At 38.0% G+C, this 21,819-nt stretch overlaps 4 protein-coding genes across 6 annotated transcripts; 3 read left to right on the top strand and 1 right to left on the bottom strand.

Annotated features, from left to right (window-relative positions):
* Positions 1-291: 291 nt before the first annotated feature.
* LOC104750476 (LEAF RUST 10 DISEASE-RESISTANCE LOCUS RECEPTOR-LIKE PROTEIN KINASE-like 2.5) lies at positions 292-11,106 on the top strand. Of its 2 annotated transcripts, none has more exons than XM_010472272.3 (3): positions 292-1,164; positions 9,728-9,751; positions 9,844-11,106. In XM_010472272.3, exons 1-3 carry the CDS (start codon positions 411-413, stop codon positions 10,962-10,964), a joined length of 1,899 nt encoding a protein of 632 aa, XP_010470574.2. In that variant the 5' UTR covers positions 292-410; the 3' UTR covers positions 10,965-11,106. The 2 variants fall into 2 exon arrangements, with proteins under 2 accessions (XP_010470574.2, XP_087348518.1); XM_087492392.1 differs by lacking the exon at positions 292-1,164 and adding an exon at positions 8,600-9,547.
* A 621-nt stretch (positions 11,107-11,727) lies between these two features.
* Positions 11,728-15,609, top strand: LOC104750475 (LEAF RUST 10 DISEASE-RESISTANCE LOCUS RECEPTOR-LIKE PROTEIN KINASE-like 2.7). Its single transcript, XM_010472271.3, has 3 exons — positions 11,728-14,101; positions 14,194-14,226; positions 14,319-15,609. Exons 1-3 carry the CDS (start codon positions 13,300-13,302, stop codon positions 15,464-15,466), a joined length of 1,983 nt encoding a protein of 660 aa, XP_010470573.2. The 5' UTR covers positions 11,728-13,299; the 3' UTR covers positions 15,467-15,609.
* Positions 15,610-16,695: 1,086 nt separating this feature from the next.
* On the top strand, positions 16,696-18,959 carry LOC104750474 (LEAF RUST 10 DISEASE-RESISTANCE LOCUS RECEPTOR-LIKE PROTEIN KINASE-like 2.4). Its single transcript, XM_010472269.3, has 2 exons — positions 16,696-17,587; positions 17,695-18,959. The coding sequence occupies exons 1-2, from the start codon at positions 16,909-16,911 to the stop codon at positions 18,801-18,803; spliced, it is 1,788 nt and encodes a 595-aa protein (XP_010470571.1). The 5' UTR covers positions 16,696-16,908; the 3' UTR covers positions 18,804-18,959.
* A 669-nt stretch (positions 18,960-19,628) lies between these two features.
* On the bottom strand, positions 19,629-21,560 carry LOC104750473 (uncharacterized). Of its 2 annotated transcripts, none has more exons than XM_010472268.3 (5): positions 20,866-21,560; positions 20,653-20,689; positions 20,282-20,518; positions 20,144-20,191; positions 19,629-20,047 (listed from the first exon to the last, which is right to left on the bottom strand). In XM_010472268.3, exons 1-5 carry the CDS (start codon positions 21,168-21,170, stop codon positions 19,853-19,855), a joined length of 822 nt encoding a protein of 273 aa, XP_010470570.1. In that variant the 5' UTR covers positions 21,171-21,560; the 3' UTR covers positions 19,629-19,852. The 2 variants fall into 2 exon arrangements, with proteins under 2 accessions (XP_010470570.1, XP_087348520.1); XM_087492394.1 differs by having other exon boundaries at positions 20,282-20,408; positions 20,866-21,493.
* Between the last annotated feature and the right edge of the window lie 259 nt (positions 21,561-21,819).

Genomic DNA, 21,819 nt, shown 5'->3' with positions numbered 1-21,819 from the left:
GTAACAACAACAAGAAAAAAGAGAATGTCTTAGTACCCAAATGAAAAAGCATGAAACTTACATCCTAAATTTATTCCCCTATCATCTAGAATTAATCTCTCAATTCTCAAATTTTCTTGTTCAAACATTCATATTTCTAAACTCTAAATTTCTAAACATCCATAAGTCTTTGACTATCAAATTATTGACTTTCTCTCCTAAATCATCTTTATAGAAAATTAGAGAAACAGATTTAAGAGGCAGGGGATAGTATTGTATAAAAGTAGCTTTCAGTCTGTGCAATAAAAAAACAAACAAGTCAAATAATCAAAGATCTATACGAATTTTCTGACTGTTCTTACTTCATATACATAAAATAAATATATTTAGCAAACCAAAACAAAAAAGGCTTAGTTGTCAACAAAAACCCAATGTCCATCTTTCTTCTCTTCATCAGCTTCGTCGTCTTCTCCGTTGTTAACCTCCCGTCGTGCTTCTCCGCCGATCAACAGTATGAAGAGTGTAGCTTACCTCTGATATGTGGATCTGGACAGCAGGTGTTCGAGTCAAGCACCACGTACCCGTTCTGGGGATCCGATAAACCCAAATTCTGCGGCCAATCATCCTTCCAACTCTCCTGCGAGAATAATCAAACCCTATCCCTAGATATCGGGGATCTCAATCTTCGCGTAAGATCTGTGAATCTTACGGATCAAGTAATTACCGTTGTTGATGAGAGCTGGTTAGATGGGAACTGCCCACAGATTTGGAACTTCACTGGAGAGAAGGAGTTTACAGTAAACCTTTCCACCGATAAGATTGATTTGTTTGATTGCCACGAAAACATAACCTCGCTATCAAATATTTCTTGCCAAACAAGCAGCGACAGTCGGATAACATACCACGTCTTTGGACCAGCGTATGATCAATTCCATAATTGTACAAAGGTTGGAGAAATTCCGATGCTTCGGTCGGCTAAGAATTATCTTCATCAGTCAAATGACTCGAACCGAGCATTGAAGCTGGCTTTGGATCAAGGGTTCGATTTGAAGTACAACATAGAGGATCAAGTTTGCCAGACGTGTACCACTTCTAATGGGATTTGTGGTTCGGAGTCGGGGTCGGAAAATTTCCAATGTCTGTGTGAAGACAAGCCTCACAAATCCTCCTGTCACGATAACCAAGGTTAGTCCTTCATCATTTACTTCTCTCAGTCCTAATTTTCATTTCTACTATTATAATTACATCTAATATTAGTTCCATAGGATCGATTCTGAACATAGGTATACTTTGACCAATTGCTAGAATTCAGAATTTTTATCGTTATTGACCCAATCGTTAAGTATGTGATTAAGCAGTGAATATAAAAGTCTTTTAAAGTAAACTAATAATGAGTCTTGCTTCGGTCACTATCCTCACAGGCCCTTTACAATTTCCACCTCAGCTTTTTTTTTTTTTTTCACCTCAGCTTTACGCTTATGCGTATCTGATCTCTAATTGCTTAACTCAACAAAAACCCAGAAGACACACAGTAAAAAGATCTCAAGAGAATCATGTACTATCACCATCTACTCCTTAATTCTTAATTCTTCATCTACTCCTTAATTCACCATCTTCCTTGTGCTTCAAGTAAACAAGAACTTGGATTATGTGAGGCTCTGTTTCAGTGTGGGAACATCACCGCTGATTTCATTTTCTAGGTAGGGTTCATCACAAACATTCTGGTCATTTATTGCGACAAAAACGACAGCGTCAATAATCTTTCACTTATAGTTCCATTCCTATTCTGTTCATTTTCACAAGTTTTGACATATCTAACTAGTGCGGCTTAGAAAAAAAGGTACTACAAGATACTGTAAACCTCTTCAATCATCTTTAGACCATCTACCAAGTTCTCCATATAGATCAATTATCATATAAGCTTATAATTAAACTTGCAAAAGCAGAGCTTTTGGGTTCTTTTACCTTAACAGCCACAAGTTTGTCTCCCAAAATCGTTGAGGACCTACAAGAGCCTCACTTTCTGAGTCTCAGAAGTAATTAGAGAGCTGAATTTGACACATCTGGGAAGTGTAAAAAAGTAAAGGATTTGAGGTGAAGGTGAAAGATAGATGAGAAAGCGTGTCAAGATTGTTCAACGAATATGTGTTTGCTGCAACGAAGCCTCATCAGGATGCAAAGATTCAACGAACTCCGTCCACTTAACAGTAATTGTCTTATACATAAAACAGCTATACAGTGGAGTTGCAGTTATGGTAAGAAAAAAAAACCATTGACATATTCCTTCATCTCTCCACCATTTTTCCTATTATTTCCAACACAATGATCAATCTGTTTCTATCCCCAACAAGTTCTGTGTTCCATAGAATCTTATGGATGCTCTCTTTACCAATCATGTGTTCACTCAGCTGATGAGCTTCATAAACACTGCAGTAGCTCGTTTAGTTGCGGTAACCAGAAAAATCTCTCATACCCTTTTTGGATATCTGGCAGAGAAGACTGTGGCCACCCTGACTTCAAGCTCGACTGTGGCGGAGGTTTCGCAGAGCTTAACATCTCCACTGTTAAATTTAGAATCCTAGAGGCAAATTATACTACTGGTTTCATAAGACTTGGCAGCGTGGATTATATCAACAATCTTTGTCCTCAAGACCCACCAAATATGCAGTTTAACGAACACGTTCTTCCATTCGCTCCTGACACCGAGATGCTGACGCTTTATTACGACTGCGTCGGAGACTTTTTCACCGTATGTTTCTACTTATGTTGGATTCTTTGATTGTGAGGGTGATGACACAAGAAATTTCTATATAACGAGAAACCTCTCAGCCCCTCTACTTGAAGGGATTAGTGCACTTTTAAACGACTTCAGGGGATCATGCAGAAGAGGCGTCAGTATTCCAGCTTCTAGACAAGCTTTGGATACACTGGAGAAAACTCCGGGTACAGATAATCTAAAAAAGGCTCTTTAATACGAACTCCCTAGGATGAAACTCTGATGGAGGCTGATGACAGGTAAGAGGCGACGTGGATTGAAGGTGATGATGCACAAGTGGATTGCGAGTGACGGCAGGTGATGTTCGAGAGAGAAGAGCAATGATTCGATGGTGAGAAGTGTTAGATGGTTAGATGGATTCGAAAATAAAGTTAAGAGTTTCTTAATCACAAAGTGTTTAGAAACTCGGAATCATGAACGCATTCACGAGTTCGGATTGAGAGAAGAAAGATTCAACAATACTTGTTACATAAAACTTCCTCGCTACCAAACAAGGAGGTGTCGCTTTTGGGTTTTATAATCAACCCTAAGGCTCGACACTCCAAACAACAGGAAGTTCAAAATAAAACAACAAGGCGTGTAAAGGAAATTAGAAAACAACGAAGCGTCTAGGTGATATGTAGTAGTACAAAAGTCACTTGTATTAGTACAGAAGTCATGGTGACTTGTACATGATTCCCCATTGGTAATGACTTCTAGATAACTCGACGTAGTGATCCATTTGCCTCATTAAAAACCATACCGAGAAAACCCATTGGGACAAAACTCAGCTATGGGAAAAAGAGTACAAACTTCACACCTAAGTTATCTAATTATCATTACCGGGTGAAGTCTTCAGGGTGGATATGTTGAAGACTTGGATCCTCGGTAGATTGAATGACCCGTCAGCTATGAGTGAATGAGCTTCCTTGGCCATCTCCTCAGCTCTTGAACGAGTGATCCTTCCCACAATCTCCGGTTTCTCTGCAGCTTCTGTCTCCTTGCTCTCTGGTTTCTCTGCAGCTTCTGTCTCCTTGCTGGCCACGATCATATCATCCTCCCCCTCTTCAAAAGGATTTGTCCTCAAATCGGGATCTGCATAATAAGGAAGCAAGTCAGAAACATTGAATGTTGAAGATATATTATACTTACCTTGAAGATCAATCTGGTAGGCGTTGTCGTTGATCTTCTTGATGACTTCAAATGGACCATCAGCTCGTGGTAGAAGCTTGCTTTTCTTCTCTTCTGGAAACCTATCCTTGCGTAGATGAATCCACACCAAGTCTCCTTCTTCGAAAACGATCTCCTTTCTGCCCTTGTTCGCATGTTTCTCGTACTGCTTGGTTCTTTTCTCTATGTTCTCCTTAGCTTTAGCATGTATCCTCCTGACCTATTCAGCCTTTTCTTTGCCATCAAAGCTACACTTCACACTTAAAGGTAAAGGAATCAAGTCTAGAGGTGATTGTGGATTAAAACCATAAACAATTTCAAAAGGAGAGAATAGAGTAGCAGAATGCTTAGCGTGATTATATGCGAACTCTACGTGTGGTAAACATTCTTCCCATGACTTGAGATTGCTTTTCACTAAGGTCCTGAGGAGTGTAGATAGCGTCATGTTCACCACTTCGGTTTGTCCATCTTTTTGCGGATGACATGTGATTGAGAATGATAGCTTGGTTCCGAGTTTAGCCCATAGCGTTCTCCAGAAGTATCCTAGAAACTTAGTATCTCGGTCTGAAACGATTACTTGAGGTATTCCATGCAGACGTACTACTTCCCTGAAAAACAAGTTAGCTACAATAACAACATCATCCGTCTTGTGACTGGCAATGAAGTGAGCCATTTTGCTAAACCTGTCAACCACAACGAAAATCGAATCTCTACCATTTCTGGTTCCAGGTAAGCCAAGAACAAAATCCATAGAAATATGAGTCCAAGGTTGAGAAGGGATAGGGAGAGGAGTGTACAAGCCGTTGGGCTGTACTTTACCCTTGGCCATTTTGCATATATGGCACCTAGAACAGACTTTCTCAACGTCTTTCTTCATTTGAGGCCAATAGAAGTGTTCTTGCAGTCCAAGTAGAGTCTTCGACACTCCGAAATGTCCAGCTAGTTCACCTCCGTGAGCTTCTCTAATCAACAGTTCCCTTATGGATCCTCTTGGTATGCACAATCGATCCTTATAAAATAGATATCCATCCTGCCTATAGTAGTTTTCAAAAGCAAACTTATGGCATTTGCCATAGCTCTCAGCAAAATCGATGTCAGTCTCATAAAGTTCTACTATTTTATCAAAACCTTCAAGCTTAGAAGACAAGGTAGAAACGAGAGTGTACCTCCTGGATAATGCATCTGCGACTACATTATCCTTACCTTTCTTGTATTTAACCGTGTAGGGAAAAGTCTCTATGAACTCCATCCATCTGGCCTGTCTCTTGTTGAGCTTCTGTTATCCTTTGAGATGCTTCAAGGACTCATGATCAGTATTAATAACGAACTCCTTTGGCCACAGGTAATGCTGCCACGTTTGAAGAGCCCGAACCAAGGCGTACAGCTCCTTGTCATATGTAGGATAGTTTAGCGTCGATCCTCCTAGCTTCTCACTGAAGTAAGCTACTGGCTTCCTATCCTGCATCAAAACAGCACCTATACCCACTCCAGAGGCATCACATTCAATCTCAAAAGTTTTCATAAAATCAGGAAGTAAGAGAATAGGGGCAGTGATAAGCTTCTCTTTTAAGGCTGAAAACGCCTTCTCTTATGCTTCCTCCCATCTGAATCCTACATCCTTCTTGATAACTTCTGTAAGTGGTGCTGCAATAGTACTGAAGTCTTGGAAAAATCGCCTGTAGAACCCTGTTGGTCCATGAAAGCTCCTGACTTCTGCCACGTTTTTGGGTGTTGGCCACTCCTTAATAGCCTTAACCTTCTCATCGTCCACTCTAACTCCTTCTGCACTGACAACAAAGCCTTTGCTGTAGATGAGGATGTCGTCGAAGTACACAACCACGAAGACGCCAATGAAAGGTTTGAGAGCATGATTCATTAAACGCATGAAGGTGCTAGGAGCATTGGTGAGACCAAACGGCATGACTAGCCATTCGTAGAGCCCTTGCTTGGTCTTGAAAGCTGTTTTCCATTCATCTCCTTCCTTCATTATGATCTGATGATACCCACTCTTCAAATCGATTTTTGAGAAGACTGTTGACCCACATAGCTCGTCCAGCATGTCATCTAATCTCGGGATCGGATGTCTGTACTTCACTGTGATATTGTTAATAGCTCTACAGTCAACACACATCCTCCATGAACCATCTTTCTTTGGTACGAGCAAGACTGGTACTGCGCATGGACTGAGGCTCTCTCTGATGTGTCCCTTGTTCATCAACTCTTCTACTTGTTTTTGCAGCTCTTTAGTCTCCACATGATTGGTTCTGTAAGCTGGTCTGTTCGGTAGAGCTGAACCTGGTACCAAATCGATCTGATGCTCTATCCCACGTATTGGAGGCAAGCCTGGAGGTATCTCTTCTGGAAATACATCCTTGTACTCCTCTATAATCTTTTTCATCTCGCGTGGAAGCTCTTCTGCTGGCTTGGTACTAGCGAGTGTCTCTTTGTAGACAAACATGAATGTGGTCATCTCTGGGTCAAATAGCTTATTGAACTCGCTGTGATTGATGTACAGGCTGTGAGACACTTTTTCTGTATCCTTGCGGTTCATGTGAAGCTGATCCTTGTAGATCTCGCTAGGTGTAAGTGGTAGAAGAGTGACCTTGCGTCCTTTGAACTCAAATGACTGCATGTTGGTGCAGCCATCATGAAACACTCTTCTGTCAAACTGCCATGGTCTTCCCAAAAGAATATGACTGGACTTCATCGGAATCACATCAGAAAGCAGCTCATCTTCATACTTCCCAATTGTGAGTTTCACTACCACTTGCTGCGAAACTGTTAAAGCTCCTTTGTTATTCAACCACTGTAGCTGATAAGATCTTGGATGTGAAGTGGTCTTGAGATTAAGCTTCCGTACCATCTCTTCACTAGCAGCATTAGTACAGCTACCACCATCAACGATCAAGGTGCAGACCTTGTCTTGAACCATACACCGGGTGTGGAAGAGATTTTCACGCTTCCCTCGATCATCTGGATGAGTCTGAACACTTAAAGCTCTGCGTGCTACTAACATCTCTCCCATGACTGTTGGTTCACCTTCTTCACCTAAATCAGACTCTGGTTCACTCTCTGAACTGTCTACAGGTACAATATCTCCTCCTTCTTGAAGAAGAAACATCTTCTTGTTAGGACAATCTCTGGAATAATGCCCCATCCCTTGGCATTTGAAACACCTGATATGACTTGTAGAGGTGCTACTCTTGGGCTTGAAAGCGATCTTAACTTCCTCTTTGACTGTGGCTGTTGCGGGTTTGCTGTCCTTGGTGAAGGCGGGTTTACTGAACTCTCTTGGCTTGGGAATGTTAGGCGTAAACGTTGACCTCACTCCCTTTCTCTTGATCTGTGATTCAATTAGCTCTGCCTTATGTACCATTTCTTGCACATCTTCATAGTTCTGCAGCTCTATCTTGTCTTGAATCTCTCTGTTCAAACTTCCAAGAAACCTAGACATAACCATGTCTTCACTTTCTCTCAGATCAGCCCTGATCATAAGCATTTCCAGCTCCTGATAGTAGTCTCTTACAGACTTAGTGCCTTGAGTGAGACGCCTCAGCTTGTTAAGAATCTCTCTCTGGTAGTGTGTAAGCACAAACTTCTTTCTCATCTGCGTGACTAACTGTTCCCATGTAGTGATAGCAGGCTCTCTCTGTCGATGTCTATTGAGTCCCAACTGCTCCCATCATAACAATGCATAGCCATTGAATTCAGATATGGCTATCTTCACCTTGTTCAACTCATAGGTACCTTGAACTTGAAAGTTCGACTCCATCTTCCTTTCCCAGTCTAGATAAGTCTCTGGATCATTGGTACCATGGAACGAAGGATACTGAATCTTGAGATGATTCAGCTGCTGCCTCAAAGGATCATAATCCCTGCCGTGATCTCTGTCTCTGTTTCTCCTCATTGTCTCTTGGCTATGATCTGAGGCTTCCTCTTCTTCTGAATACTCCCTATCTGTATCAAAGTATATTCGATGCCCAGCTACTTGTTCAGCTCGTCGTGGGCGTGTAGGATCTCTACCAGTTCTTCGATGCTCTCTTTCTGTGCTTTGAGTGTTTCTTCTCTGATTGAAACAAGTCTCTCTTCCCCCAGTAGGTGACTTAGCTGTTCTGATCCGTGTATGTTTGGAAGAAGCTCCCACGTGTGCCTTTCCTTTAGCTAAGCGGGGAGCCTCATTAGGACTAGGCGGTTCTGAAGAACTCTGATCTGAAGCGCTAGTTGCTTGAGCTATATCTTTGATCTGCTTCTCAAACTTGTTACTGAGCTGCTCCATCTGTTGCTGGAACTGAGTAGACATTGTCTTGTTTGCTTCTGTTATTTGCTTAGCCATGGCTTGGTTCAAAGCTTCCATAGCTTCTGGAGAAAGCTCCATTGTACCTGCAAAATAAAGAAGAAAACTCGAAGTAAAACGTTCCTTGAGTGAAAGAACAAAATAAACTCTAAGACTCGTAATCTAGACACAAACGAACAACAAAAAAAACAAAAAAAACAAATCCTAAAACTAAACAAGACTTACAACGAAAGCTAAAACAACAAAGACTAACACAACAAAGAATTAAACAAAAGAACAAAATCAAAACAACACAAAACGAGATTAGGGTTTAGAATCGCTCAGCCTTTGGCACAGAGTTGGCTCTGATACCACATAATATTAACTCCCTAAGATGAAACTCTGATGGAGGCTGATGACAGGTAAGAGGCGACGTGGATTGATCGTGATGATGCACAAGTGGATTGCGAGTGACGGCAGGTGATGTTCGAGAGAGAAGAGCAATGATTCGATGGTGAGAAGTGTTAGATGGTTATATGGATTCGAAAATAAAGTGAAGAGTTTCTTAATCACAAAGTGTTTAGAAACTCGGAATCATGAACGCATTCACGAGTTCGGATTGAGAGAAGAAAGATTCAACAATACTTGTTACATAAAACTTCCTCGCTACCAAACAAGGAGGTGTCGCTTTTGGGTTTTATAATCAACCCTAAGGCTCGACACTCCAAACAACAGGAAGTTCAAAATAAAACAACAAGGCGTGTAAAGGAAATAAGAAAACAATGAAGCGTCTAGGTGATCTGTAGTAGTACAAAAGTCACTTGTATTAGTACAGAAGTCATGGTGACTTGTACATGATTCCCCATTGGTAATGACTTTTAGATAACTCGACGTAGTGATCCATTTGCCTCATTAAAAACCATACCGAGAAAACCCATTGGGACAAAACTCAGCTATGGGAAAAAGAGTACAAACTTCACACCTAAGTTATCTAGTTATCATTACCGGGTGAAGTCTTCAGGGTGGATATGTTGAAGACTTGGATCCTCGGTAGATTGAATGACCCGTTAGCTATGAGTTAATGAGCTTCTTTGGCCATCTCCTTAGCTCTTGAACGAGTGATCCTTCCCACGATCTCCGATTTCTCTGCAGCTTCTGTCTCCTTGCTCTCCGGTTTCTCTGCAGCTTATGTCTCCTTGCTGGCCACGATCATATCACTCTTGAAGAGGGTTTCGGGCTTGAAGTTAACTCATATTGTCAGATGTGCATATCCTCAGGAGGTAGTTGTGGATATAACCAAAGGTCAGGTGCATTTACCTGCTATTGTGTAGACGAGGCGCATAGTCGTACTTGCGGTTCTAGAAACAAGGGTAAGATTTCTTGCCCCCACATGTTCTACTTTCCTAATAGGTTCAGAAATAACCACCACTTTTCCCTTCCTCAAATCCCCCACCACCACAAATAATTAGATCATCTATGTGAGTCCCAATAACTCAAGTTTTAATTCAAAGTTCTCTATGTAATTGAAACTGATTTTATTATTTGTGCAGGTCGAAACATCAAGGCAAAAGCAGGTGCTTATTGTTTCCATATTTATAAAGAAACCTGATTTAATTACACCACTATAGTCTTATTATTCCTTGTTTATTTTTGTTTTCGTCTCAAGGCATTGGGGCTGCGTCTGCATTGGTGGGAGTCATTCTTATAGTTGCTGGTTTGTTCTGTGTAATCAGCTGCCAAAGGAAGACATCAGATGATGTGAGAAAACAGAACCTAACGGCCCTTATTCCACTCAAACACTATAGCTATGCGCAAGTACAGAGAATTACAAAGTCATTTGCCGAGGTGGTTGGGAAAGGCGGATTTGGAACTGTCTACAAAGGAACTCTTTCTGACGGTCGTTCTGTTGCGGTGAAGATCTTGAAAGACTCAAAGGGTAATGGGGAAGACTTCATCAATGAAGTTGCAAGCATGAGCAAAACTTCTCATGTCAACATTGTTACCCTCCTAGGGTTCTGCTCCGAAGGTTCCAAGAGAGCAATTCTCTATGAATTTGTAGAAAATGGATCACTCGATAGGTTCATCGCGAGAAAGACCTCAATGGGCATAGACTGGATGGCACTATACAGTATCGCTCTAGGAATTGCTCGTGGGCTGGAGTACTTACACCATGGCTGCAAAACGAGGATTGTGCATTTCGACATTAAACCACAAAATATTCTCTTAGATGACAATTTTTGTCCTAAAGTTTCAGACTTTGGCCTCGCCAAGCTCTGCGAGAAGAAAGAAAGCACCATGTCACTAGCAAACACAAGAGGAACAATAGGTTACATTGCACCTGAATTGTTTTCAAGAATGTATGGTCGAGTCTCCCACAAATCGGATGTGTACAGCTACGGAATGTTACTCCTCGAAATGATAGGAGCAAGGAACAGAGAAAGAGCTGAACAGAGCTCTGCTTCAAACACAAGCTCTATGTACTTTCCTGAATGGATATACAAGGATCTTGAGAAATCAAACACTAGAAGGCTTACTGAGGATGGAAACAGTACCGAAGAAGAAGAGGTGGTAAAGAAGATGATGCTTGTGGGTTTATGGTGTATTCAACCTTCCCCATCCGATCGCCCGGCGATGAACAGAGTTATAGAGATGATGGAAGGAAACCTTGATGCTCTTGAAGTCCCTCCTAGGCCTTTTTTTCAAATTCCCGCTGCGCCACTTCAAGAATCTTCTTCGCTCTCAGAGGATATTTCAATTTACACAGAAGTATGTTCCACAAATGTCTAATATAGAAGAAACCTTTTTGGAACCTATTAAAGCATGCATGAAAGCAGCAAAATATATTTATTCAAGAAATGTTACATATTGTTTATATTCCAGATTGTGTCACCAGTCATCAAGTAAACTGTCAACGCTAAGGCTTATTTCATTTTATCTGTCGAGATTATTTAGAGAAACCCGCGGAAAGTAACTCATTTTCTAACGTTCTGCGATCTCGCCCTCTAGCAGCTTGCTTTGATAGTGTGCTGCCAACAAATTTCGTTAGCTGTTTGATGGAATCCTGATAGATTTCAGGGTCTCAGTGACTACGTCATCTACCGTTACCTAAGGTGCATTGGTGAGAGATCCATTTCTACAACCTCTTCTTTGTGTGTCTATTAGTGAGATATTTTTATTTTTAATATAACTTAATATTTTTAATACAATTTTATTTGAATACTTATTTTGCTATTTTGTTTTGCATTTTATCTTCAATTGTATTAAAAATTGTTAATATTTTAAAAAATATTAAATTACTTATTAAATATATTTAATTTTATTAATTAGTTATATTTTATACCATATATCATAAGTTCAATAATAAAATTATAAATACTAATATAGTTAGTGAAAGCTTCACAATACTATTTTCAACTCTCATAATTTGTTTAATCATACTAATATAATAAATTGAATTTTAAATTTATTCACTTTATCTTAATACATTATAGCTAAAGTATTTTTATATCAAAAATAACATGGAAATAATTTGGTGTTTGATAACAAATTATGCACAATGTTGACTTTTCCAGTCTTATAATTCTTCCATGGTCGATAAGAAAAAGACATATTTTAATGTATGAAGAGAGAAAAAATTTAGGAGAAAGTATGGTTTAAGTTGACCAACAAGTCTCTGTCATTTCCACTCAAGATTTAACTCCATGTGTTTGGATATCTTCCTAAGAAAATTCTTAAGCAAATAATTAATTCACTTCTCTTTGCTATCTATTCAAACAATAATTTGAAATTAATAAAATATTAAATATTACATAAAACATGATTATTAGAAGCAACAAAAAAATATATAATTAGATTAGAAATGGTATATATAATCGTTTTTCTAATTAACTAAATATGTATATTCTTGTATATTGTTAACGAATTTAATAAATATACTATTAAAGCAGCAGTATTCATGTACCAGCTTTTGGACGATGATTTTGTTTTGATAGTTTTTAAATAAAATGGTTAATAATCAATAATTATTAATACATTAATATATTATGGCATTAAAATTTTCTAACCATTCAAATTAAGTTAGATCTCGCACAGGTCATTTAATACCCGATTATTTGATCCGATTTTCTCATCAAACATTATCTGTTGATTCTCAAAATAAAATTACATCTTGGCCACATATTTTTTCAATGGTTTTAATTAAAACCATATATTTTGATTTCCAAATCTTACAAAATTGCTTGATTGTCGAGATTATTTTTAACTACAAATCTAAAACAATCTTTTGGGATAATCTTACACATGGAATATTCATCTTTTAGTTATAACAAAACAAGAAACAAGATATATTTTGCTGAGATTATCAAATATTAACTTGTAAATGATAACCTAAATATATCTAATATCACTATAAATATAATTGTTCTTAACCATTCAAATATCTCACACCAAAACTTAACAAGAAACTTCTCCTCTTTTTTACGACAAACCAAAATAAAATAAAAAACACATCTTCTTACAAAATTACTATTCGATATTGCGGTGTGTTATCGTCTTACAAAACTATTATCCGATATTGCGGAGTGTCTATCCTCTTACAAAACTACTATTTAATATTGTGGTGTATTTGACTGTCTGTTTCTGTGAAAAACTACATTCTGCAAACTATTTACTCTATCAGGATTTTTCAATTTACCGTACAACCTCAAATATTCAAATCAAAACTATATAAACAAAGAAAATAAGTCAAAATAAAAAAAATACATTACAAAAATACAAATTACAAAAAAAATTTATAAAATCTATAATCATGTGCTACTATACAAATTACAAAAAAAAAATTTATAAAATCTATACTCATATGTTGTAGCACGGGCCTCTCCTAATATTATATTATAATCCCACACTAATGACATAAATATACCTTTTCGTGTTTTTGTGTTTGCCACTAAATCACTAAATAGTGTGACTCACTAGCCTTTCTTGACTTGTCCTTCTCCTTCGTGAGCTATATTGTTTCGTTTCCACTTGCTTTTTATCTCTTTCTTTCTTTCTAACAATACATAAGACCTTCACCAAGACTCTTCATTTTGTTTCTTTTTTTTTTTTTTTCACTTGCAACACAATGATCAATCTGTTTTTATCCCCGACAAATTATATGTCCCTCAGAATCATATTGATGCTCTTTGTTATCCCATCTTGTATTTTCTCATCTATTGATCTTTATAGACACTGTAGTCAACCGATTAAATGCGGTAATCAGAACGGTCTCTTGTACCCATTCTGGATTCCTGGTAGAGAAGAGTGCGGCCACCCAGAGTTCAAGCTCGAATGCAGCGCAAGATTTGCAGAGGTTAGCTTCTCCTCTGTAACGTTCAGAATCTTGGACGCTAATTATGTGTCTGGTACCATAAGACTAGCCAGATCCGATCTTATCAAAGATCTTTGTCCCTCTGCTCCTTTAAATGTTCCATTCGTGGAAAACACCCTTTCATTTTCTCCCAACACCGACTTGATTACAATTTTTTACGGCTGCGACGTTTCACGGGTGGTTTATACTTATGGTGGCATGCTTGGTTGTCCGATTGATAAAACTACTCTCAAAAGAAATTACTATGTGACGAGAAACCTCTCGTCTCCTCTACTTCAAGGGATCAGTTCATCTTTAAACGACTTCAGGAGATTTTGCGAAAGAAACGTTAGTGTTCCCGCATCTGGACCTTCCCTCGACACACTACAGACAAGTCCGACTACAGTTAAACTAAAAAACGCTCTTGAAGATGGTTTTGAGCTTGGTCTTAACCAAGAATGTCAGTTGTGCATAGGTTCTGGGGGTGCTTGTGGATATAATAAGAGTTCAAGTGGATTCATCTGCTACTGTGTAGATGATGAACCACGTAACGGTACTTGCGGTTCAAGAAAAAATGGTAACATTTCTTGCTTATAGTTTCCTAATGTTTTTTTTATATGAACCACCACTTAGGTAATGAGTTCATTTGGTGTCGTTCCATTGATGCAGGAATCGCTCATGGAGCTGGGGCAAAAATAATAGGTGCTTAACCTGACCCTATCGCTAAAGTATACCTGATTAAATTCTGAAATTTTTTAATCTTGTAGGATGATTTTTTTTTTTTCTTACAATAGGTTCAGGAGTAGGTGTTATTCTGTTCATGGTCCTGGTTTTAACGTTGGCTCTACTAATTCTCCGAAAGAGAAGAACATCGCATGGTCTTAGTCAACAAAACCTCAAGACACTTCCACAACCAAGACTCAATGCACTGATTCCACTAAAGCAGTATAGCTACGCACAAGTGAAGAGAATTACAAAGTCATTCACGGAACAGATCGGGAGCGGCGGATTTGGGATTGTCTATAAAGGAACCCTTTGTGATGGACGTTTTGTTGCAGTTAAGGTTTTGAAAGACATAAAGGGTGATAATGGTGAAGACTTCATCAATGAAGTTGCAAGCATGAGTCAAACTTCTCATGTCAACATTGTTACCCTGTTAGGATTCTGCTCTGAAGGTTCCAAGAGAGCAATTATTTATGAATTTCTGGAAAATGGGTGTCTTGATAAGTTCCTCTCAGACAAGACCAAAATGGATATAGATTGTACGACACTTTCTAGAATTGCGCTTGGAGTTGCTCGTGGTTTAGAGTACTTGCACCATGGCTGCAAAACAAGGATTGTACATTTTGATATTAAACCACAGAATGTACTACTAGACGACAATCTTTGTCCCAAAGTTTCAGACTTTGGCCTTGCTAAGCTTTGTGAGAAGAAAGAGAGCATCTTGTCATTGCTAGACACAAGAGGTACAGTAGGATACATTGCACCTGAACTGTTTTCAAAAATGTACGGTAGAGTTTCCCACAAGTCAGATGTGTATAGCTACGGAATGCTGGTCCTTGAGATGATAGGAGCAACAAGGAATAAAGAGAGACCTACTCAAAACTCTGCATCGAACACAAGCTCAATGTACTTTCCTGGATGGGTATACAAGGATCTTGAGAAGGGAGACATTGGAAGGTCTATCGAAAATGGAATTAACTGCAAAGATGAGGACATAATCAAGAAGATGACATTGGTGGGTTTGTGGTGTATTCAATGTTCTCCATCAGATCGTCCAGCGATGAACAGAGTTGTAGAGATGATGGAAGGAAACCTTGATGCTCTTGAAGTCCCTCCTAGGCCTGTTTTCCAAATTCCATCAGCGCCTTTTGAAGAATCTTCTACGCTTTCGGAGGATACATCGGGATGTGAAAGCAGCAAAATGCATTCCTCAATTTAAAATACCATCTACATAATTAGAGTGTTTTTAATATGATTTTCAATGTAATATTCTTATATTTAAACCATGTTATTCATTATATATAAACTAGAGAGAGTGTACTAAGATCACCAACTTAATGCACAACATCAAAACAAACAAAATGATAAATCTAAAGTTTTGAGAAAGGCTCCTAATTATTTGATTGAGACAATTGGAAATTTAGTAAGTTTTTCAAACTTAATTGTCAAAACAATACATTCCCTATTTACAATTAGACAAATCCACACAAAACATTGTTGCACAACTTTGACCTTCCTTATTTGTCATTCCAAAAACTACCAAATTACTAATCATGCCATTCTATAGTTATTCATCCGATTCTTCCTTTTATTTTTATTTTTTATTTTTTTTCCTACACTACCCTTCAATTCTTATAACTAAAATATATATCAATGTAAATTTGTTTTTCCAAAAATTTCAGATACATAAAAATCAACATTTGTTTCTTTATAATTTAAGATGCATTTTGTTTGATGATTTTAAATATATTTAATACAAATTTTATATCCGTACATTTTATTAAGGGTACAAATGTCTATACACATTATTAATTGTACAGATGTATGTACATATTATCAAGTGTACATATGTAATTTGGTTAATCTGTACATTTAATAATGTGTACAGACATTTGTATACTTAATAAGGTGTATAAACATCTGTACACTTAAAATAGTGTACGGATAATATAATATATTTGAAATATATTAAACAAAATTTATATCAAATTGTAAAGAAAAAAATATAATCTTTTTTTGTATTTAAGAAATTTTCTAGAAAAAATTATATTAACAATTATTTGATAAATCAAGAAAATGGGAAAAAAGTAAATAAAAAATAAATAAATTTTTCCTCTCACATACTAATATAGCAGCCCTTATGTGTAATTTCAACCAAAGTACTCATGCCCCACGTTACTCCTTTCTCTCACTGTAGAGACATTGTAGCACTGTAGAGACATCTATATTCTCCTGACACATAATACTAATTTTGAATGAGGAAAATTGAGCTAGTAAGTTGTAACTACGGCAATGACTGTATGGAAAAACGAATTAATAAAGGAAATGGGTGCAAAAACAAAACAAAATTGGTCAATAAAATTAAGGATCCACCGGATACGGATACGGAGCTGGATATCCGGCTCTGGCGTCTAATAAAAGGTATCAGCTGCCCGGTTATCAACGAGTAGCTTTCTTATAATCTCTCATTCCAAGAAAAGTCTTTGGAAAAAAGAGCGACACACAATGACCAATATCTCTAATATCTCAGTTTCGTTTCTCTGAGTCAACTAATAAATACAAGTAGTGATAATAAAAGACTCCCAAGTCTCTGTGTATCTTTTCTTGGTGATTCTCTCTCTCTTTGTTTCCTCACAACACAAGGGAGAGATCAAACTGATCATGTACCATCTCCCCAATTCTTCTCTAGTCTTGTTCATCCTCTTCTCCTTATTTTTCCCTTTTCCTTGTGATTCAAGTAAACATGAACATGAGTCATGCGAAACTGTTCAGTTTCAGTGTGGGAACATTACCGCCGGTTTCCCTTTCTGGGGAGGGGATCGTCACAAACATTGCGGTCATCCATTGCTAGAGCTTCACTGCTATTATAACAACACCACTTCTTTTCTCATCTCAGACCATCTGTACCATGTTCTCCATATAAATCAAACATCCTACACTCTTAGACTTATCAATCCAGACCTGCTGCAAGAGCCTTTTTGCTCCTCTATATTTACCAACGAAACCTTGCCTCTAGATATTCTCAACCTTTCGCAAAACTACAAGAGCGTTACATTCTACCGTTCACAACCTCTTTCTCCTCACCGTTCGAGTTATGCATGTCCTGAGATAGGTAAGATATTCGTGTCTGAAAACCCTATCTATGATGAGACCTGCCTTTCCACTTTCACCGTGAAGGTTCCTATGAGTTTCCTTACGAAACAGAAAGAGTTGGATCTGCAAATTTTGGAAAGTGTTTTAAGAGAAGGATTTGAGGTGAAGGTGAATATCGATGAGAAAGCGTGTCAAGAATGTTCATCCTCTTCCATTGATGCAGGAATCTCTTCTAAAGCGAAAATAGGTGATTAATTAACCTCCTCCTATTCTTTATATATTCCTTGTTTTGATCTTCTTTAAAAGAATTTCTTAGCCAAACGATTTATGTTCTGCATAATTTTCTTCCTTCAGGTTCAGGAGTAGGTGTTACTCTGTTTCTGTTCCTGCTCTTAACAACATTGTTTCTCCAAATTCTCCGAAAGAGAAAGAGAAAAACATCACAAGCTCTGGGTCAACAGAACGTCAAGGCACTTATTACACTTAAGCAGTATAGCTACGCACAAGTGAAGAGAATTACAAACTCGTTCGCAGAAGAGGTAGGGAGAGGAGGATTCGGAACTGTGTACCGAGGAACCCTTTCTGATGGTTGTATGGTTGCAGTGAAGGTCTTGAAAGACTCAAAGGGTAATAATGGTGAAGACTTTATAAATGAAGTTGCAAGCATGAGTCAAACTTCTCATGTCAACATAGTTACCCTTTTAGGATTCTGCTCTGAAGGTTACAAGAGAGCAATTATATACGAATTTATGGAGAATGGGTCTCTTGATAATTTCATCTCAAGCAAGAAGTCATCAAATATGGATTGGAGCGAACTGTATGGGATTGCGCTAGGCGTTGCTCGTGGTTTGGAGTACTTACACCATGGCTGCAGAACAAGGATTGTACATTTCGACATTAAACCACAAAATGTACTATTGGATGACAATCTTTCCCCGAAAGTGTCAGACTTTGGCCTTGCTAAGCTCTGCGAGAGGACGGAATCCATATTGTCACTGCTGGAAGCAAGAGGAACGATAGGTTACATTGCACCTGAAGTGTTTTCAAGTGTGTACGGTAGAGTCTCCCACAAGTCAGATGTTTATAGCTATGGAATGTTGGTTCTTGAGATAATTGGAGCAAGGAACAGAACACCAAATGAAGAGCCTTCGTCAAGCACAAGCTCAATGTACTTTCCTGAATGGATATATAAGGATCTTGAGAAGGGAGACAATGGAGGGATTATGGAGAATGGAGTCAGCAGCGAAGAAGACAACGAGATAGCAAAGAAGATGACATTGGTAGGTTTGTGGTGTATTCAGCCTTGGCCATCAGATCGTCCAGCGATGAACAGGGTTGTAGAGATGATGGAAGGAAACTTGGATGCTCTTGAAGTACCTCCTAGACCTGTTTTGCAATGTTCCGTAGTGCCTCATTTCGAATCTTCCTGGATTTCAGAGGAAAACTCAATAATCTCCTCTTAGTCTTAGGTATGGCCGCAAGCTTTTAGTTTATGTGTAAATCTCTGTGGTTGAATCGTAAATGTTATTTGCTTAAAAAACAATATAACACATGTTATTACTGAACTTGAAAGACCTCAGATACATTCTCGGATATTAGATCGATGACATTCGTGTGTATTTGTTTGAGTCCATTGCTAAACACTTGTTTTAGGGAGACATGTGAAAGTCCTAACTCCTAAATCCTCTTTGTTCAGCTTAAGTATCATGACAAACAGATAGCAGACAGTATGGTCCGGTTTTACACGCTAGTCCCTGTTTCCAAGAAATTGTTTTGGTTAAAAAAAGACGGAAACCCGCAGTGATCAATCTCTTTCTATCTCAATTTCCTTTTTCAAGGTCAACTAATAGAGACCATAGTAAAAAGATTCCAAGTCTATATGTACCTGTCACTATCCTTCCATGACTTGGCCCTTCACGAACATGTACTATCTCCCCACTTCTTGTTTGGTCTTGTTTTGCCTTTATTGTAACAACATAAAGAAGAAGAAGAGACGTTCTCAGAAACACAAGCTCTGTGAGAAGAAAGAAAGCACCTTGTCACTGCTGAACACAAAAGGAACGATAGGGTACATGCACCTTAAGTGTTTTCAAGAATGTTAAGTCGACTCTCCCACAAATCAGATGTGTACAGCTACGGAATGTTACTCCTCGAAATGATAGGAGCAAGGAACAAAGAAAGAATTGAAGAAAACTCTGCATCAAACACCAGCTCAATGTACTTTCCTGAATTGATATACAAGGATCTAGAGAAAGGAAAGTATGAATGAAAAACTTCCTTGGAACCTATTAAAGCATGAAAGCAGTAATATACATTTATTCACGAAATGAAATATGCTGTTACATTCCAGATTGTCACCAGACTAGACCTTTTTTTTATCTTTTAACATCTAAACCTATCAACACTCTCATTTTGGATTATCTTACTATTCATCGAACTTCTCCAGCCAACTGTCTAGACTGTGTCTAGAAACCCCTCGAAAGTAAACCCATTTTCAAACATATAAGTAATCTCAACCTATGGTAGCTTGCTCTGCTTGTTTGTTGCCAAGTGATGCAACAAATTTCTTCAGATGTCTAATGAAATCTGGATAGATTTCAAGATCACAGTGTCCACCTCCACTTATCCACAAAGGTTCATACTTTTCTTTGCTGAGTTCCCAGAGCCGTTTTCCATGAGACCAATCAACTACTTCGTCTGCAGTTCCCTAAAAGACCAACAAGATAGTTCAGTGACTTGTATTCATCAGTTTCCCTAGTCTGAAAAATGGAGCAAAATAAAGCCAAATGAAGGTGTAACTTACATGAATTACTAGAGCAGGACAGGTAACTGAGCCGATCTTATCAATATTCTGAAAAGCATGGACTTGCAAAGGTGATTAAACGCTATAAATGTAATCAGAAACAAAAAAAAAAAAAAAAATTGCTGTCTAGTAAATCACCTTGTAAATATCAAACCAATATGTACATTTCACCGGATACAAGACCCTCATCCCAGACAGAATCGGGCACTGTAACACCACGCCTCTCAAGTCAGGTGTGCGCGAAGCTAGATCAACCGTAGGTCCACTACCAACAGATTGACCAAATAATATCAGTTGATCGTCTTGTACACCATACTTTTCCTTAAGGCATTTATAACATGCTTCTATATCAGCATATGTATTACACTCTCTTGCCTGATTCATAAACCAACACTACATCAACAAGAAACAATCCATGGAAGCCTACGCCTAATAATCCAAGTATCAAATGAAAAATTTTCAACTATATATCAATAAGAATCAATCCATAGTTAGCTCGGAAACCATACCTGTCCAGTAGACTGACCATAACCAGAGTAATCATACCTGAGAAAAACAACAATCAACAATGACAAAAGGCAAAATAACAAATCCTCGTTTCTATTAAAAGTATCAACTTTGAGGTTAAAGCACAAATTTTTATTTCCAAAGATTGATTCTTTACTTTGACATATAATTCCAAAAACAAAAACAAATTCAGATTCAACTAAAATTTTGTTTACCCCATAAGATTGACGCGAAGGCGATTGCTAAGCTCAACGAAAAGCTCAAACATTTGTCCCACATCAGCAGCGTTACCATGAGAATACAAAACCGTGCTTTTAGCTTTCGAATGTTTCACATAAACAGCTACGATCTCGTTGCCGAAACGTGTACGAAGCTTCAATATATCAACATCATCGCGACGAGGTATCTCCGGTATGTATAAACGTCCGCCGCAGCTTTCGTCGGCTACAACTTCATACGACGGTGGCGTTGGTGGAAAGAAAGCGAATTTAGCAGCGATCGATGATGTTACACCTCCCATGATGACGATGAGTTCTAATTCATAAAGATTAGAGCTTTTTTATCGAAAGTTTTTGAAACCCTATAAATTTTATTTGGATCTTGTGAGATCTTGATGGAGATGGAGAAGAGGGGGATTGGGAAATTGAGGAGGAAAGGGAGAAGAAGAGAAGGAGGAGGAGGAGATTGATGGAGGATTTTGGAAAATCGTACAGCGGCGCGTGAGATGGTACAGGCGGCGCGTGGTTGGGTGATGGGAGAGATGTGAGAATGTTTTTGAGAATATCTGTTTTTTGTCAAAGTTTTTAAAAAGTCAAAATTGGGAAAAGGATTTTATTGGTGGATGGAGATTCTCCATGCTGCGATATTTTTACTTATTTTTTTTGTTTATTTTAAAAGAAAAAAACATGTCATTTATAAAAAGAAAAATTATTAGCAAAAATAAGTAGGTGATTGAAAAAATTGGAAAAAATATTGAATGTGGGTATTTGTTATGATAAAACAATTAAACGTAGAGAATATGTTTATAATCCTATTATATTAATTGAGAAGTACAAATATAAAACTAACTTTATAAAATTGAAACAATTATATTGTCATGTCACATGTTTAAGACAAATGTTTAATTTTTCAGTAAAGAATAAAATATGATTTTAATATTACACTGATAA

The sequence above is a fragment of the Camelina sativa genome, chromosome 16 (genome assembly GCF_030686135.1).
Source record: "Camelina sativa cultivar CO46 ecotype springtype chromosome 16, ASM3068613v1".
NCBI lineage: Eukaryota > Viridiplantae > Streptophyta > Magnoliopsida > Brassicales > Brassicaceae > Camelina > Camelina sativa.
This window is presented reverse-complemented; position numbering and strand designations above follow the sequence as displayed.

Bases quoted from the DNA above. Each gene is read 5' to 3' on its own strand.
- LOC104750476 (XM_010472272.3), top strand. From the start codon at position 411: ATGTCCATCTTTCTTCTCTTCATCAGCTTCGTCGTCTTCTCCGTTGTT. The intron at 1,165-9,727 runs GTTAGTCCTTCA...TTATTTGTGCAG, and splicing joins CTCCTGTCACGATAACCAAG to GTCGAAACATCAAGGCAAAA. The intron at 9,752-9,843 runs GTGCTTATTGTT...TTTCGTCTCAAG, and splicing joins AAACATCAAGGCAAAAGCAG to GCATTGGGGCTGCGTCTGCA.
- LOC104750475 (XM_010472271.3), top strand. From the start codon at position 13,300: ATGATCAATCTGTTTTTATCCCCGACAAATTATATGTCCCTCAGAATC. The intron at 14,102-14,193 runs GTAACATTTCTT...CCATTGATGCAG, and splicing joins TTGCGGTTCAAGAAAAAATG to GAATCGCTCATGGAGCTGGG. The intron at 14,227-14,318 runs GTGCTTAACCTG...TTCTTACAATAG, and splicing joins AGCTGGGGCAAAAATAATAG to GTTCAGGAGTAGGTGTTATT.
- LOC104750474 (XM_010472269.3), top strand. From the start codon at position 16,909: ATGTACCATCTCCCCAATTCTTCTCTAGTCTTGTTCATCCTCTTCTCC. The intron at 17,588-17,694 runs GTGATTAATTAA...TTCTTCCTTCAG, and splicing joins CTCTTCTAAAGCGAAAATAG to GTTCAGGAGTAGGTGTTACT.
- LOC104750473 (XM_010472268.3), bottom strand. From the start codon at position 21,170: ATGGGAGGTGTAACATCATCGATCGCTGCTAAATTCGCTTTCTTTCCA. The intron at 20,690-20,865 runs GTAAACAAAATT...TGTTTTTCTCAG, and splicing joins CTTCGCGTCAATCTTATGGG to GTATGATTACTCTGGTTATG. The intron at 20,048-20,143 runs GTAAGTTACACC...TTGGTCTTTTAG, and splicing joins GTCCTGCTCTAGTAATTCAT to GGAACTGCAGACGAAGTAGT.